General features: G+C 45.9%; 1 protein-coding gene across 8 annotated transcripts in view; it reads left to right on the top strand.

Moving 5' to 3' along the window:
• Positions 1-18,061, top strand: part of LOC143804231 (calpain-13-like) — a 193,043-nt gene that overhangs the window by 82,268 nt on the left and 92,714 nt on the right. For all 8 annotated transcript variants that reach the window (XM_077282120.1, XM_077282125.1, XM_077282124.1 and 5 more), the window contains exons 3-7: positions 10,050-10,119; positions 12,372-12,490; positions 14,830-14,963; positions 16,793-16,967; positions 17,603-17,677. In XM_077282120.1, the coding sequence (XP_077138235.1) occupies positions 10,050-10,119; positions 12,372-12,490; positions 14,830-14,963; positions 16,793-16,967; positions 17,603-17,677 (573 nt within the window). The remainder of the gene's footprint in view (positions 1-10,049; positions 10,120-12,371; positions 12,491-14,829; positions 14,964-16,792; positions 16,968-17,602; positions 17,678-18,061) is intronic.

Raw genomic sequence — 18,061 nt, 5'->3', positions numbered from 1 at the left:
GCAGTATTATAGTAGTTATATTAGTGTACATAGGGTTAGTAATATAGTAGTTATATTATTGTACATAGGAGCAGTATATAGACCTGGTATATCTTGTATATTTTTGTAAGTGCCGTACATAAGTGATATATAGCTGTACAATGTAGAGTATGTACTAAATTTTTAGACAGATGTGAAAAAAATGCTGCAAAGTAATAGGCTTTCATAAAATAGAAGTGTTAATAGTTTATTTTTATCAAGTAACAAATTACAATTAAGTGAATGAAAAAGTATAAATGTAAATTCCATCAGTATCTGATGACCGCTCGTTGCTGCCACCACTTCTTCACGGTCGCTTTTACTTGTATACACATTATGAAGGAACTTGACAAACTGGATGATGTGAGATGAGGGCTCTGTGGGGTTGGATCATCACTTCCAGGACTTGTTCTTAATGACATTGGCTAGATGTTGAGGGTCGTTGTCCAGCTGCAGAATAGATCTGGTGCCAATCATTCTCCTTCCTGATGGTATTACATGATAGATAAGGGCTCAGTTCTCCAAAGTTGTTTGGAGCAACCTCCTGCAGATTTCCACCAAAAACTGTGCGCAAGTTACCGAGAAAAAGTGATGGAGGCGACAAGAGGTCACTAAATATTAATGGATTGTATTTCTCTTTTGTTCATTCAATTTCATTTTGTTAATTGATAAAGATAAACTGTTATTACTTCTATCGTTGGAAGCTTCTTAATTTGCAGCAGTTTTTCTAAAATGTTTGCTCAGTAATGTATATGAATAATATAATTTATTTTTCTGCTGTTTCCAATTTTCCAGATTTTGCATTAAAATACTAGGACAAAAATCCTTCTGTTCCTTCATATTTCCTGTAATTGCTGAGCCACAATCAGTGTGTGACGGTCCTTATTTTCCATGGGACTGCAGGCTGTAAATGTGTTCAGAAGAATGTACCTTTTATTTTAATTTGTCCCTGGTCCAGATTAGAGGGATTAATGATCGACACTTTTCAATTTTCTGTGTGTTTTTAAGCATGAATCAGAGAATGCTTTTTTATTGTCTTTTTACTTTCCGAGGGTTTTGGGATGAATTTAATAATGTGTGAACTATTTCATTTATTTGTATGTGGAATTATATACCAGTGTAATGAGAGTAAAAAAAAAAATGAGCAAAAAATAAATTGGCTGTAAAATGGCCCTAACATGATCTTAAATACATAGGAGAGACTAGCCATCACATTGAAGGGTCAGCACATTTACTAATATTTAATTGTACATCAATTTATCCAAAAAGCCAAAGGAGTTACCTTCATCATCCTTCTGCCACCATGGCTGCCTGTAACCACTATCATTAACGACTCAACCTTCTTCCTTCAACAGGTCACAGTTCACATCACAACCACTGAGAGGCCACATTTGGACACACATAGCTTCAACATCTCCAGACAGAATATCACTATTTTTTTATTCTAAGCTTGTCATGTTGTATCACACATCTCAGTTATGTCGAACTAGGAGGAAAGGAAAGGAACAACATCATTATATACTGTATATAACTTCAATGTCAACTTTGTTTTTCAAATAATCTGTTCTTCGTCCTTTAAGAACCGATTTAAGCAAAACCAATACTCAGACATGCTGTCACGACTCAGCTGTCGGGTGACGGGGACCAGGGCTCCTTCCATGTCCCTATCACTAGGGGGCACCATAGCTCGCCCTATTCCCGGGATACTTCTGAAGGTGAAGATGCCAGGGCCGCCACCCTTGCCTTAACTCCTTAGTTAGCCCTCTGTCTGTTCTCTTCGCCCACCCAGGGAAGAGGGGTGCTACTGTGCATCACAGCAGACCAACCCGACAAACAAGCCTACACAAACAAGGGGTAACTGAAAATACTAGACATACAAATATTCACTCACATATAACATAGGAATGCATCGGGGAGTGGAGGATGAGGAAAAAACAAAGTAAGAGGAGGGAAGGGAATTACCACACTTACAAATCATACAACAATCACAGATAACTAGTGATGAGCGAATATACTCGTTACTCGAGATTTCTCGAGCACGCTCGGGTGTCCTCTGAGTATTTTTAGTGCTCCGAGATTTAGTTTTTCTTGCCGCAGCTGAATGATTTACATCTGTTAGCCAGCATATGTACATGTGGGGATTCTCTAGCAACCAGGCAACCCCCACATGTACTTATACTGGCTAACAGATGTAATTCATTCAGCTGCGGCAAGAAAAACTAAATCTCCGAGCACTAAAAAATACTCGGAGGACACCCGAGCGTGCTCGAGAAATCTCGAGTAACGAGTATATTCACTCATCACTACAGATAACTCCTCCAAAAACTCCTTCAATTTGAACACCTCTCCTCCTAAGCCATGCAGCAAATGCTAGCTCTGACGTGGGTTTGAATCAGGACCCAGATTATAGAGGGGATGGGGGTGTAACTGAGCTAAGCAGAGAGCTCAGTTTCCAACATGGCCAATTAACCCTTGCTCTGCCAAAGTAAACACCATTAAAAAGAAGAAGTGCTTCTTCTGAGGGCAGGAGTAGGAGCAATCAGATGCTGCAGTCTTCTGGCTCCTCTCTGTTGCAGTAACCCCATGACACATGCATATTCTTACTTGCTAACTTTTACTGACACACTTTTTTGAAAGTTGCATGTTAAAAATTTTGGACCTGGACCATGCTGCTTTTATGCCTTTTCTACGACTGCTTTACTCCATGATTCTTACCCCCTAAATGTGGATTGGATGCTGATGAAGTCGCATCCCAGTGTAACAAATAAGAACCTTCCTGAAGCACTGGGCTCCAGGAGGATTAGAGGGGCTTTGGGAGATTTTTCCTGGACTTTGAAAAGTCTCCTATTTCTAGACGCCTCATGGAAATGTCGAAACTATTGGCAAAGCATGTGCAGGTCGAATTCAAAGATTAATTTTTTGGACCCCAATACAATATCTGCAGCCAGGTATAATACTGGTATTTTTTTTTAGTGGTCCCATCAGACAGTGGCACCAACTACCACTGCGCTCCCAGCAGCCACTACCCAGCCAGCGAAACATTCCTTGTGCCATGCTCCATCCTCTCAGGCGCTGCACAAGTCGTAACACAGTGTCAATCTTTTACAAATTTCCTTTAACAAGGTCCTTTTTCATACATATTATTTAATGCATCTGATATAGGAGATAGAACGTATAAATGAAGCAAATTGTCTCCTGCAATAATTCAGAAAATCTAAAAATTCAGCACTTGGCTTCATTAATGCCAGATTAAAGAAATTTCAGTATTTGTCTATGTGCACATGACATCTTTTCAATTTAGATGAATCCGACAAGTTTTTCAAGCAGAAGACTCTTTTGGAGATTCTGGAGGGTTTTTTCCAGTAGAGTCTTTTGTGTAATTTTTTGGGTTATTTAGGCTACTTTCACACTGGCGTTTTTTTCAATACGTCGCAATGCGTCGTTTTGGCAAAAAAAGCATCCTGCAAAAGTGCTTGCAGGATGCGTTTTTTTCCCATTGACTAACATTAGCGACGCATTTGCGACGCATTGACACACGTCGCAACCGTCGTGCGACAGTTGCGCCGTGTTGTGGCGGACCGTTGGCTGCAAAAAACGTTGCTTGTAACGTTTTTTGCGGCCGACGGACCGCCATTTCCGACCGCGCATGCGTGGCCGGAACTCCGCCCCCACCTCCCCGCACCTCACAATGGGGCAGCGGATGCGCTGGAAAAATGCATCCGCTGCCCCCGTTGTGCGGCGTATACAACGCTAGCGTCGGTAACCTCGGCCCGACGCACTGCGACGGGCCGAGCCCGACGCTAGTGTGAAAGAAGCCTTACCTGTACATTTTTCAACCCTTTTTTTCACGTTATTTTTTGGGAGGGTTTTCCCATGATTTTTGTGAAGTTTTTTTTATTACTGTAGTTTTATTTTTTTACTCCACTGAATAACAAAAAAACAGCATTTTTTAAAAGAAAAATTTCCAAAACAAATCTTTTGTGCTTTCCCATTGATTTTGTTTTGAAAAGTAAAGAATACCTTCCAAGTGAAAAACTCCAGGGGAATGTCACGTCGTTTTTTTTAACCGCTTGGTGTTTTTAGAAACCTGAAGTGGATAAAAGACGCTCAAAAGCCTGAATATGTGCACAGAGAAATGTTGTTGCACAAAAATATGGATGTTCATTCTTTAGAACTTTTTTTATTAGGATTTCAGGGGGTGTCTGAGGCGGAATCCGCCTGAAAAAGACGCCATCTGCTGCGCTGCTGCGGTTGCAATGGTGTCAATAATTCAGAGCAACCACCACGTGGAATTTTTGATTTTCCAGCTGTATAAAGAAAGGATAATAATTTTCAGCGCTCGTGAGGGGCGACCTGACCTATGTGCAGAATGGAAATGAGCTTCCTCTGCCGCTCTTGCGCTGACTCTCGGGTGGCACGGCTAATTTCCAGAGCATAGACACGCAGCAATCATCTCATCACATTTACATAGGAAGTACAAGGAATGATGAGGAGTCTTCAGTGTGGATGAAGCCTTTACATCAGACCCTTGTTCTAAGGAACTCTGAATAATAATGGTTGTCTTATATATATAGATGACGGGGGCTCCACTCATGACCCCCTCTATGAACCACAAAGCAAGTCTTACTCTGGTGATTCCAGTCCTTCCAGTTGTGGAAGAGATGAGCAAATCAAATTCATTTAAAAGTTCCCCAAATCCGTGGATTCAGGTGAATTGAATGTTGGATGCGTTGCTTTCCACGAATACAGTAAAGTGTCTTCTTGCCAAGCAGCATTTTTTTGTATTCTAAAGGGCCAGAAAGGGGTTAAAAAATGGTGAAATTCATGCTCACCTCACCAAGGTCCAGGAAAGTGACTTAAAAAAGAATGCAAGTGATGAATCAGGGCCACAATGATAAAATCGGATATTAGACCGACGCAAAAAACGGAAACATGGATGATAATATGGCTGAAATCTGGAGTTTTCTGGATGAAAATTGGATGATTTTTGATACGCTCGTCTGACCCCGGCCTTACTCTGTTGAGACTGTAGGGGGCGCGGTTATCAGCGTCTATGTGGAACATTGCTGGCATTTTGGGGCAAATGCTGGCTTTGTTATTGGTGTCATACGGTGCTGTAAATGGAGCCACATTGGCTGCTATTATGGGGCCCGGGGCCAGAACTTATGGGCAGGTTCTTTACATGAAATCTTTCCGCATCTTGTAAGATTATGTAATGAACAGAGTTTTCCTTTAAACCATTATATATTGTAGAAATAGGTTTCTTATCACTATGAATGTGACAGTCGCTTCTCAGACATATAGTGGAGTTACTCCGAGAGACTTGTTAATCAGAAGTGTTATTTTATCAGTTTCTTGAGAAGTGCGGAAGGAGAACGCGGTACAGTTCAGTGATTAGATGAAGGCGGCTTCTCAGAAGAAAGCAAATGAAATAATCACTTCACCTCTGAATGCGATCCTGATGAAAATCTCTGTAATTGAGAAACAGAGATTACAATCTGCTGTTATTGTAATAAATGTAACGTAGCGGGAGAGCGTTGGGAAAGCGTCGGCGGAGCAGCGCTGCGGCTCTGGCTTCATGTATGAGTGTGTGGATGCTAAGGCTCGGGCGGCACACGATGAGTGGACAGCGATCCTACTATGGGGAGGCTACATCGCACCATAAGGAAGGTGAACGTGGTCACGTTGCAGCAAACTAGTTGCAAAACTCTCATAAAATTGCTTTAATTCTTGTGACTCTAATGTTGTTTTTGTGGCAACTTGCTGGATGCTACAAGACCAAGGTGATATAGCAACACTTTAGTGCAAACGCTAGTCCCCTAGCCTGAAGCTTATATTTATTACTAGATGGCAGCCCGATTCTAAAGAATCGGGAGTCTAGAATCCATATATACTTTATTTATTCAAATGTAAAAATAATTTGGTGGGCGGGGCCCCTCGGCCTCCGATTTGGTGGGTGGGGCCCCTCGGCCTCCGATGTGGTGGGTGGGGCCCCTCGGCCTCCGATGTGGTGGGCGGGGCCCCTCGGCCTCCGCTTTGGTGGGCGGGGCCGGGCCCCTCGGCCTCCGCTTCGGTGGGCGGGGCCGCTCGGCCTTCGATTTGGTGGGCGGGGCCCCTCGGCCTCCGATTTGGTGGGCGGGGACCCTCGGCCTCCGACTTGGTGGGCGGGGACCCTCGGCCTCCGACTTGGTGGGCGGGGACCCTCGGCCTCCGATTTGGTGGGCGGGGCCCCTCGGCCTCCGATTTGGTGGGCGGGGCCCCTCGGCCTCCAATGTGGTGGTCGGGGCCCCTCGGCCTCCGCTTTGGTGGGTGGGGCCGGCCCCTCGGCCTCCGCTTTGGTGGGCGGGGCCGCTCGGCCTTCGATTTGGTGGGCAGGGCTCCTCGGCCTCCGATTTGGTTGGCGGGGCCCCTCGGCCTCCGATTTGGTTGGCGGGGCCCCTCGGCCTCCGATTTGGTGTGTGCTCTGCCTGGGGCCACTGTGCTCTGCCTGGGGCCCCATATGCTGCCTGGGGCCCCTGTGCTCTGCCTGGGGCCCCATATGCTGCCTGGGCCCCTGTGCTCTGCCTGGGGCCCCATATGCTGCCTGGGGCCCCTGTGCTCTGCCTGGGGCCCCATGTTCTGCCTGGGGCCCCTGTGCTCTGCCTGGGGCCACTGTGCTCTGCCTGGGGCCCCATGTTCTGCCTGGGGCCACTGTGCTCTGCCTGGGGCCCCATAAGCTGCCTGGGGCCCCTGTGCTCTGCCTGGGGCCACTGTGCTCTGCCTGGGGCCCCATATGCTGCCTGGGACCACTGTGCCCTGCCTGAGGCCCCATATGCTGCCTGGGGCCCCTGTGCTCTGCCTGGGGCCCCATATGCTGCCTGGGGCCCCTGTGCTCTGCCTGGGGCCCCATGTTCTGCCTGGGGCCACTGTGCTCTGCCTGGGGCCACTGTGCTCTGCCTGGGGCCCCATATGCTGCCTGGGGCCCCTGTGCTCTGCCTGGGGCCCCTGTGCTCTGCCTGGGGCCCCTGTGCTCTGCCTGGGGCCACTGTGCTCTGCCTGGGGCCCCATATGCTGCCTGGGGCCCCATATGCTGCCTGGGGCCCCTGTGCTCTGCCTGGGGCCACTGTGCTCTGCCTGGGGCCCCATAGGCTGCCTGGGGCCCCTGTGCTCTGCCTGGGACCACTGTGCTCTGCCTGGGGCCCCATATGCTGCCTGGGGCCCCTGTGCTCTGCCTGGGGCCACTGTGCTCTGCCTGGGGCCCCATATGCTGCCTGGGGCCCCTGTGCTCTGCCTGGGGCCACTGTGCTCTGCCTGGGGCCCCATATGCTGCCTGGGGCCCCTGTGCTCTGCCTGGGTGTAGGACACTGGTGACGTCACTTATCTCCGGACATTAGCTCCGGACATTATCTCCGGACATTAGCTCCGGACAAAGCCACGGAAGTTGGCACAAATTGCAGGAAGTAGTATTCTAGGCAATTATATATTAGATTATTATTTATTTATATACCACCATTGATTCCATGGTGCTGTACATGAGAAGGGGTTACATACAAGTTACAGATATCACTTACAGTAAACTAACAATGACAGACTGATACAGAGGGGCGAGGACCCTGCCCTTGCGGGCTTACATTCTGCAGGATGGTTGGGATGGAGACAGTAGGTTGAGGGTTGCAGGAGTTCCAGTGTTGGTGAGGCGGTAGCTTCAGTAGTGGTGAGGAGGCAGCGGGGTCAGTGCAGGCTGTAGGCTTTCATGAAGAGATGGGTTTTCAGGTTCCATCTGAAGGATCCAAATGTGGTTGATAGTCGGACTTGTTGGGGAAAAGAATTCCAGAGGATGGGGGATAATCGGGAGAAGTCTTGGAGGCGGTTGGGTGAGGAGCGAATAAGTGTGGAGGAGAGAAGGAGGTCTTGGGAGGACCGGAGATTACGTGAGGGAAGAAATCGGGAGATTAGTTCAGAGATATATGGAGGAGACAGGTTATGGATGGCTTTGTAGGTCAGTATTAGTAATTTGAACTGGATACCCTGAGGGAATGAGAGCCAGTGAAGAGATTTGCAGAGGGGGAAGTGGAGGAGTAGCGAGGAGAGAGATGAATTAGTCGGGCAGCAGAGTTAAGGATGGACTGGAGGGGTGCAAGAGTGTTAGCAGGGAGGCCGCAGAAAAGGATGTTGCAGTAGTCAAGGCGGGAGATGATGAGGGCATGCACAGGCATTTTAGTAGATTGACGGTTGAGGAAAGGACGGATTCTGGAGATATTTTTGAGCTGGAGGCGACAGGAGGTGGAAAGAGCTTGGACGTGTGGTTTGAAGGACAGGGCAGAGTCGAGGGTTACTCCGAGGCAGCGGACTTCCGGTAAGGGGGAAAGCATGATGTCATTAATTGCGATAGATAGGTCAGGTAAGGAAGATCTATGAGATGGAGGAAAGATGATGAGTTCAGATTTGTCCACATTGAGTTTGAGGAAGCGAGAGGAGAAGAAGGAGGATATGGCTGATAGACACTCCGGGATTCTGGACAGCAGGGAGGTGACATCTGGGCCAGAAAGGTAGATCTAAGTGTCATCAGCATAAAGGTGGTACTGGAATAATGGGGCTCAGTACCATAAAGGTAGATCTAAGTGTCATCAGCATAAAGGTGGTACTGGAATAATGGGGCTCAGTACCATGTAGCTATGAAGTTCCATGACAAAACATCTGCTACGTTTGACCAGGAATTTATCATGAGCCTATTTATCCTGTAGACCCCCAAAGAAAGAAAATATGGATATATATATATATATATATATATATATATATATATATATTGCACCTCTAGACTTGGGGCAGACACTTACACTATCCTGGATGTGCATCTCACCCCCCTTCTGACAATACCTCTTGCAAACATACCGGCACATACACATGTATACACTCAATATTTACATACACATGTTCACGTCATTCACACATATACGAAATCGTCAAAATGCAACATCTTTACACATGATGCACACACACATCTACAGAGCAAACACATACACATTACACACAATTGTGCACATTCCACATAATGTTCACACATTCCACATGTATACAATTGGCAGAAACATTTTCCTGTAATTTCTAAAGTCCCACATTGCATGTATAATGGTATTGATCCTCTGGGAAGAATTTCTACAAGATTTTGGAGGCGTCTGTGGGAATTTTTGCCCTTTCATCCAGAAGAGGATTTGTCGGGTCAGACCCTGATGTTGGGGAGAGGCTGGGCTGGCAATCTCCATTATAGGATAGGACTGGGGTCCAGGCTCTGTGCAACCGCTCATGTTCTCCCCTCCATGTCTGTCTTATGCACTGGGCACAGTCATGGGGGGCAGATAAGGGTCTTCCACAAACTGGTCCCACAAAGCTGAAGCTTTGATTGTCCACAATGTCTTGTGCTGAAGATTAAGATTTCCCATCACTGGAGCTGAGGGTCTGAGGCTGATACCTGATAACACACAGCATTATCCTCCTCCTCCATCTGTACAGGGCACAATGCAGTCAGGGGGTAACGTCCTCCTGGAATCACCAAACCCAGACTCCTCCATCAGACACAGCCCCCCGCTCTGTAACGTTACGGGGTCTATACCTTGAATTGCTGCGTTTCCTTCCTTTTCTTAATAATATCACTCACCTGTGATGGGGGAAGATTCAGGAGAAAGAAATATCATGGACGGACTTGTCACCTCGGAGGCTCCTATTACAGGACCGCGCTAGTAACAGTGGGCTCGGCACCACCGGCCGTTCTGTCACATGGTAGTAAATGCAGACGGCATGGCGGGGGGCCGAAGGTTATATTTACCGGGCAAAGGGGCCAGATGATGTACACCAACAGGTGATGGGCGAGGGGCAGGATAATATACACCGGGTCTACGGGGCTGAATGACACAAGGAAGTTCAATGATTGAGCTGTATGGATCATTAATGAGTAAGATAACAGACGGCAAATTCAGATATTCAAATTTGTTGTTTTCTGCATGTTTTATAAATTGTGGATTTTTTGCAATCAAGTTTTTGATTTCTCCTATCAGGATCTGCAGAGAGACGCCCGATTTCTGGTAGACGGTGCCAGCATATTTGACATTATGCAAGGAGAAATAGGTAGGAATATTTTATGCTTCCACACATAATCTGATTTATTACAGATTAAATCTGCAGCTAAACACAACGCCCTGACCTCGCCGTACAATATAAAGGCTCACGGCATTGCAGAGTTGCAATTTCCATGGAGCTTCAGGTTAGTTATGACCGATACATTGCTTCTCGGGTGGATTAGACAATAATGCCTTATTTTCCTGATGGGTTAAGATAGGGACAGGGTAGATAATGTTATATCCATTGGTCTAGGGCAGTAAAAATAGTTTATCTAAAATGTTTAAAATTGTATAACCTATACTTGTAATAGCTCATCCCATGTAATATATCATTATTTTTAAAAGAGAGCCCTCTCTTGACCCATCCTCTGTATCTAGCTATTGCCCTATATCACTTCTCCCCTGTGCCTCAAAACTACTGGAACAACACGTCTACCTTGAACTGTCCTCCCATCTCTCCTCTTGCTCCCTCTTTGACCGCTTACAATCTGGCTTCCGGTCACACCACTCCACTGAAACTGCCCTAACTAAGGTCACTAATGACCTATTAACCACCAAGAGCAAGCGACACTACTCTGTCCTCCTCCTCCTGGACCTGTCCTCTGCCTTTGACACAGTGGACCATTCCCTTTTGCTGCGTACCCTCTCATCCCTTGGCATCACAGACTTGGCCCTATCCTGGATCTCATCATACCTAACAGACCGGACATTCAGCGTCTCCCACTCACACACCACCTCCTCACCTCGCCCCCTATCTGTCGGAGTCCCACAAGGTTCAGTCCTAGGGCCCCTGCTCTTCTCCATTTACACCTTTGGCCTGGGACAGCTCATAGAGTCTCACGGTTTTCAGTATCACCTCTATGCTGATGACACACAGATCTACCTCTCTGGACCAGATATCACCTCCCTACTAACCAGACTCCCTCAATGTCTACCCGCTATTTCATCCTTCTTCTCTGCTAGATTTCTAAAACTTACCATGGACAAAACAGAATTCATCATCTTTCCCCCATCTCACGCGACCCCCCCAACGAACCTATCCATTACAGTAAACGGCTGCCCACTCTCCCCAGTCCCACCAGCTCGCTGCCTCGTGGTAATCCTTGACGCTGATCTCTCCTTCAAACCACATATCCAAGCCCTTTCCACTTCCTGCCTCCTTCAACTCAAAAATATTTCACGGATCCGTTCATTCCTCAACCAAGAATCTGCAAAAACCCTAGTCCATGCCCTCATCATCTCTCGCCTCGACTACTGCAACCTCCTGCTCTGTGGCCTCCCCTCTAACACTCTCGCACCCCTCCAATCTATTCTAAACTCTGCTGCCCGACTAATCCACCTGTCCCCCCGCTATTCCCCGGCCTCTGTCAATCCCTTCACTGGCTCCCCATTGCCCAGAGACTCCAGTAGAAAACCCTAACCATGACGTACAAAGCCATCCACAACCTGTCTCCTCCATACATCTGTGACCTCGTCTCCCGGTACTTACCTACACGCAACCTCCGATCCTCACAAGATCTCCTTCTCTACTCCCCTCTTATCTCCTCTTCCCACAATCGCATACAATATTTCTCTTGCGTATCACCCCTACTCTGGATCCCTCTACCACAACACATCAGACTCTCGCCTACCATCGAAACCTTCAAAAAGAACCTGAAGACCCTCCTCTTCCGGCAAGCCTACAACCTGCAGTAACCACCGATCGACCAAACCGCTGCATGACCAGCTCTATCCTCACCTACTGTATCCTCACCCATCCCTTGTAGATTGTGAGCCCTCGCGGTCAGGGTCCTCTCTCCTCCTGTACCAGTCGTGACTTGTATTGTTTAAGATTATTGTACCTGTTTTTATTATGTATACCCCTCCTCACAAGTAAAGCGCCATGGAATAAATGGCGCTATAATAATAAATAATAATAATAATAATAATATATATGTCCAAATCCCCTCCATAGGCAAAAAAGTAAGTTTCCATTATGTCTAGTTAAGGTCACCACCAGGGGGAGCTCATAGAATACAAAAAATCTCTTTAAATCTATATGTGGAGAGCTCCCCCTACTGGTGGCTACAGACAGAAAAAAATGCTATTTCATTCCATGACTGTTTTGCTCATTCTGCTGTTGGGATCCCCTGGGACTCTGGGCCCTCAGAACCTGCTATGTCTCCAGTCACACCTATGAGTTTTGTAGAAAAATATGGAATTTAGAGAAATATCTTCTACTGCTCCCAAATCATGACAACATTTCTCTTTGTCCTGCAGGAGACTGTTGGGTTCTCTCTGTTGTCGGGGCTTTAACTCTGCATCGAAAATTTTTGGCAAATGTTATTCCCAGTGACCAGGGATACACATACAAGTACACAGGAATTTTTCATTTCAGGGTAAGAGAAGAATATTTTTATTTTCTATCTTTTGGGCCGTTCTGTAGCTTTATGGTAGTGGTTGATCAGACAGATACAATGAGTTCAGCCTACTTGTCATTTTGAGTCAAATTTGTAGATTGATACAAAGTCACTTTTTACTATTTTTGAAGTTTTCACTTTGACTTTACTTGACAATAAATCCCATGAGATTGGGCTCAAAATTTGTTACTAATGCACCTCCTGCTGCGAGAACCTGGGGAACCTCATTAATAAAAACCATTAAGATCAAAAGAAGGAAAAGAAGAACTACACAGTGTCCATTGGTATAACATGGCTCCCAGTTCAATGCTGGGCATGACTGGCCTTCCTCTATGTGATTGATTCCCTTCACTTTACAAGAGGTGAGGATCGTGGAGAGGAGAGAACTCGACTGTTTGCGCAGATTCCCTAGTAAGGGGACTGGGTTTACTAAACTGGACGACACCTTTAATGAGAAATCAAATAAAACATGTCTGCAGATCATTTCTCATAGGCTTACACATCCGGCTACATAGTGACCATTAGTATTAATGGAGCCTTCCCTAATCTGACCACTAGAGGCAGAGGAGAACAACATTACTGTACAACTGGCAACAATGTAACAATGATCCAGCACAGAACAGACTGCTGTTATAGGGGGCTCCAGACTGCTGTTATAGGGGGCTCCAGACTATATATCCAGACTGCTGTTATAGGAGGCTCCAGATTACACATCCAGACTGCTGTTATAGGGGGCTCCAGACTATATATCCAGACTGCTGTTATAGGAGGCTCCAGATTACACATCCAGACTGCTGTTATAGGGGGGCTCCAGATTACACATCCAGACTGCTGTTATAGGGGGCTCCAGACTACACATCCAGACTGCTGTTATAGGGGGCTCCAGACTACACATCCAGACTGCTGTTATAGGGGGCTCCAGACTACACATCCAGACTGCTGTTATAGGGGGGCTCCAGACTACACATCCAGACTGCTGTTATAGGGGGGCTCCAGACTACACATCCAGACTGCTGTTATAGGGGGCTCCAGATTACACATCCAGACTGCTGTTATAGGGGGGCTCCAGACTAAACATCCAGACTGCTGTTATAGGGGGGCTCCAGACTAAACATCCAGACTGCTGTTATAGGGGGCTCCAGACTACACATCCAGACTGCTGTTATAGGGGGCTCCAGACTACACATCCAGACTGCTGTTATAGGGGGACTCCAGACTACACATGCAGACTGCTGTTATAGGGGGGCTCCAGACTACACATCCAGACTGCTGTTATAGGGGGGCTCCAGACTACACATCCAGACTGCTGTTATAGGGGGCTCCAGACTACACATCCAGACTGCTGTTATAGGGGGGCTCCAGACTACACATCCAGACTGCTGTTATAGGGGGCTCCAGACTAAACATCCAGACTGCTGTTATAGGGGGCTCCATACTACACATCCAGACTGCTGTTATAGGGGGCTCCAGACTACACATCCAGACTGCTGTTATAGGGGGCTCCAGACTACACATCCAGACTGCTGTTATAGGGGGACTCCAGACTACACATGCAGACTGCTGTTATAGGGGGGCTCCAGACTACACATCCAGACTGCTGTTATAGGGGGCTCCATACTACACATCCAGACTGCTGTTATAGGGGGCTCCAGACTACACATCCAGACTGCTGTTATAGGGGGCTCCAGACTACACATCCAGACTGCTGTTATAGGGGGCTCCAGACTACACATCCAGACTGCTGTTATAGGGGGACTCCAGACTACACATGCAGACTGCTGTTATAGGGGGCTCCAGACTACACATCCAGACTGCTGTTATAGGGGGGCTCCAGACTACACATCCAGACTGCTGTTATAGGGGGCTCCAGACTAAACATCCAGACTGCTGTTATAGGGGGCTCCATACTACACATCCAGACTGCTGTTATAGGGGTCTCCAGACTACACATCCAGACTGCTGTTATAGGGGGGTCTCCAGACTACACATCCAGACTGCTGTTATAGGGGGCTCCAGACTACACATCCAGACTGCTGTTATAGGGGGGTCTCCAGACTACACATCCAGACTGCTGTTATAGGGGGCTCCAGACTACACATCCAGACTGCTATTATAAGGGTCTCCAGACTACACATCCAGACTGCTGTTATAGGGGGGCTCCAGATTACACACCCAGACTGCTGTTATAGGGGGCTGTTACAAGATAATCTGCCTAGGTTCATTTACCCCATTAACTTTCTGTATTATATCTGTCAAGAAACAACTGTCCTGACCAGATTTTTTAATCCCGTTTTTTTAATCTTGTTTTTTTCTCTTAGTTCTGGCAGTTCGGAGAATGGGTGGACGTGGTTGTTGATGATCGGTTACCGATGCTCAATGGAAACTTTGTGTTTGTACAGCCACGTGTCAGCAATGAGTTTTGGCCATCTCTATTGGAGAAAGCATATGCCAAGTAAGTGTATGTGATTTGAAGTATTTATTTTTACATATATTAAAGTCCTAACTCAACAGAAATGGGCGTAGTGCACAGCTTTTAACCAAACTATTGCTTTAATCACTGCAGTTTTCTCAGGAGCAGAGAGAGAAAGAGGGACATCTTCTTGTGAACGCCCTGCCTTGAATGGGAAATACATGTATTATCTGTGATATAGTCCAGAGCTGCACTCACTATTCTGCTGGTGCAGTCACTGTGTACATACAGTACATTACTGATCCTGAGTTACATCCTGTATTATACCCCAGAGCTGCACTCACTATTCTGCTGGTGCAGTCACTGTGTACATACAGTACATTACATTACTGATCCTGAGTTACATCCTGTATTATACCCCAGAGCTGCACTCACTATTCTGCTGGTGCAGTCACTGTGTACATACATTACATTACTGATCCTGAGTTATTGCTGGGATTACACTTTCTAGTTTATTAGAGACAGCAGGCGTCACAATAGTTTGTTTTCCCACATTACATTGTACATTGCTTGGTATGAGTACGATGGTTTCTCAGAATGTTCCGTAATTCATGAAACCTCATTCCAAGTTCACCCACATCAGCGTTTTGTCATCCACCTTGTCTTTTTGTCATGGCTGTTACCTATGCGGACAGTAAATTTCAACTCACACATCTTCTTCCCTATGATAATATTTAACTCCCTGAGCACACACCGGGAAGTTTTGTCATAACGACACAGGAGCAGAACAGAATTTGTCTTGCATAAAGCCTTGCGTATATGACTACTGACACTTCTTTAGAGATATTCTATTACTACTTCCTCCTCTGAGTAAACTTACTGTAAAAGAGTTAATGACACATGTCAGTGCTTCCTTGTGTGACTTCTGTTGTGGATTCTGTTTGTGGGCTCCCTCTGGTGGTTACTGCTGGTACTGGGTGACTTTGGTGGGTTGCGGCCTTTGGTTTCCACCTGTCCATCAGTGGCTGGGTGTTTCCTATTTTACCTGGCCTTTCTGTCATTTCCCTTGCCGGCTATCAATGTATTCAGATGTGCTCTGTTTGGTTCCTGCCTACCTGCTCCCAGATCTTTCAGGATAAGCTAAGTGCTGATTTTCAGTTGTTTGGTTTTTTGTCCAGCTTGCTTATTATGTCTCTATGCTAGCTGGTAGCTCTAGTGGACTGAGGTTCTCCCCATGTGCCATGAGTTGGCACATGGGTTCTTGTAATCTCAGGATGGTTTTTTTGATTAGGGTTTTTTGCTGACCGCTCAGTCCCCTTTTGTATCGTTCTGCTTTCTAGTTTACAGCGGGCCTCAATTTGCTAAAACTATATATATCATCTCTATGTGTGTGCCTTCCTCTCATTTCACCGTCAATACATGTGGGGGGCAACTATATCTTTTGGGGTTCATTCCGCTGGAGGCAAGTGAGGTCTTATTTTCTCTGCAGTGCTAGTTAGCTCTTAGGCTGGTGCGTGGCGTCTAGAACCAACGTAGGCACGCTCCCTGGCTATCTCTAGTTGCGTTTGTCAGGCGTAGGGCAGCGGTCAGCCCAGGTTCCATCACCCTAGAGCTCGTCCGTAATATATTTGTACTTTGCTTGTCCTGTGCTATCCCTAGCCATTGGGATTCATGACAGACTTCTATGCGACAGCTGTTTTTCAGTTTTCGAGTGCTATCCTGAGTGAACAACCCCTTCTAATTCTATGGGGCAGATCAGTGCCCCTTGAAGGGGTAAATATCATGACAATTTTCCTACAGATGACCTTGAAGTGCCTGGATACAATCATTTCCACTCCACAGCCTTTAATTTGCTGCTTCTGTTCTTTCAGGCTGCGAGGATCCTACCAGAATTTGCACTGGGGAGTAATCTCAGAAGCAATGGTGGATTTTACAGGAGGGGTGCCCATGTATTTTAACATAACCAAATCCCCATTCGAACTGCAAAACGTAATATTAGGTGCCGCACGATCAGGATCGCTCATGGGGTGTGCTACGCTAGGAAATGTGAGTATAAAGGCACAAATATAAATGTGAAAAGTAATAGAATAAAAGAAGGAATATAGTTTAATTGGTCATAGGAATGTCAACTGAGGGAGATGTCAATTTCTATTAAAATCTATCCATCAAGAAAGGCGTCCGGGCCCTGCTTGACTTTAAGTTACAACATATGGCAGAGAATTTCATACTCTCACTGCTTGTACGGTAAAGAACCCCCAGTCTCACTGCTCATACATAAAATCTATTGTATCACTGCTTGAACAGAAGAGAATCCACAGTAATACTCCTCATACAGTATAGATCCCAGCCTCACTAGTCATACGGTAAAGAACCCAGAGTCTCACTGCTCATAAGTAAAGAATCCATTGTATCACTGCTTGAACAGAAGAGAATCCAAGACATCAATAAATATATTAAAAACAAGAGGGCCCAGGATTGTCCTGGCAAAACTATGTCTGTTGGCAAGTATGTGACTGACTGTGTGCTCTGGGCACTCCTGTATTGGCCATCAGGAGAGAAAGATTGTGACTGCAATGTTGAGTGCATCATGTTACAATTCCTGATTAGTAAATACATGTATAAGCAATGATACAACATATAAATCAATCACAAATAAGATATTATACATTATTCTATTTCAGTTATCAGCTGGAAATATTGAGCTGCCAAGCGGCCTCATCAAGGGTCATGCCTACACCGTGACAGACAGCAAAAAGGTAAAAAAAACAGCTCCATATATCGTTATGACGTAGGTGACTAATTCCTTCATATTAGTTTATACTGAAATCTGTGGGATCTGATATCGGGTGAATCGAACAACTATAAAACTGCCCCTATGTACAAGAATATAACTACTATAATACTGCCCCTATATACAAGAATATAACTACTATAATACTGCTCCTATGCACAAGAATATAACTAATATAATACTGCTCCTATGTACAAGAATATAACTACTATAATACTGCCCCTATGTACAAGAATATAACTACTATAATACTGGCCCTATGTACAAGAATATAACTACTATAATACTGCCCCTATGTACAAGAATATAACTACTATAATACTGCTCCTATGTACAAGAATATAACTAC

The sequence above is a fragment of the Ranitomeya variabilis genome, chromosome 2 (genome assembly GCF_051348905.1).
Source record: "Ranitomeya variabilis isolate aRanVar5 chromosome 2, aRanVar5.hap1, whole genome shotgun sequence".
NCBI classification, from domain to species: domain Eukaryota; kingdom Metazoa; phylum Chordata; class Amphibia; order Anura; family Dendrobatidae; genus Ranitomeya; species Ranitomeya variabilis.
The sequence above is the reverse complement of the archived record's forward strand: the minus strand, read 5'-3'. Positions and strand labels throughout refer to the sequence as shown.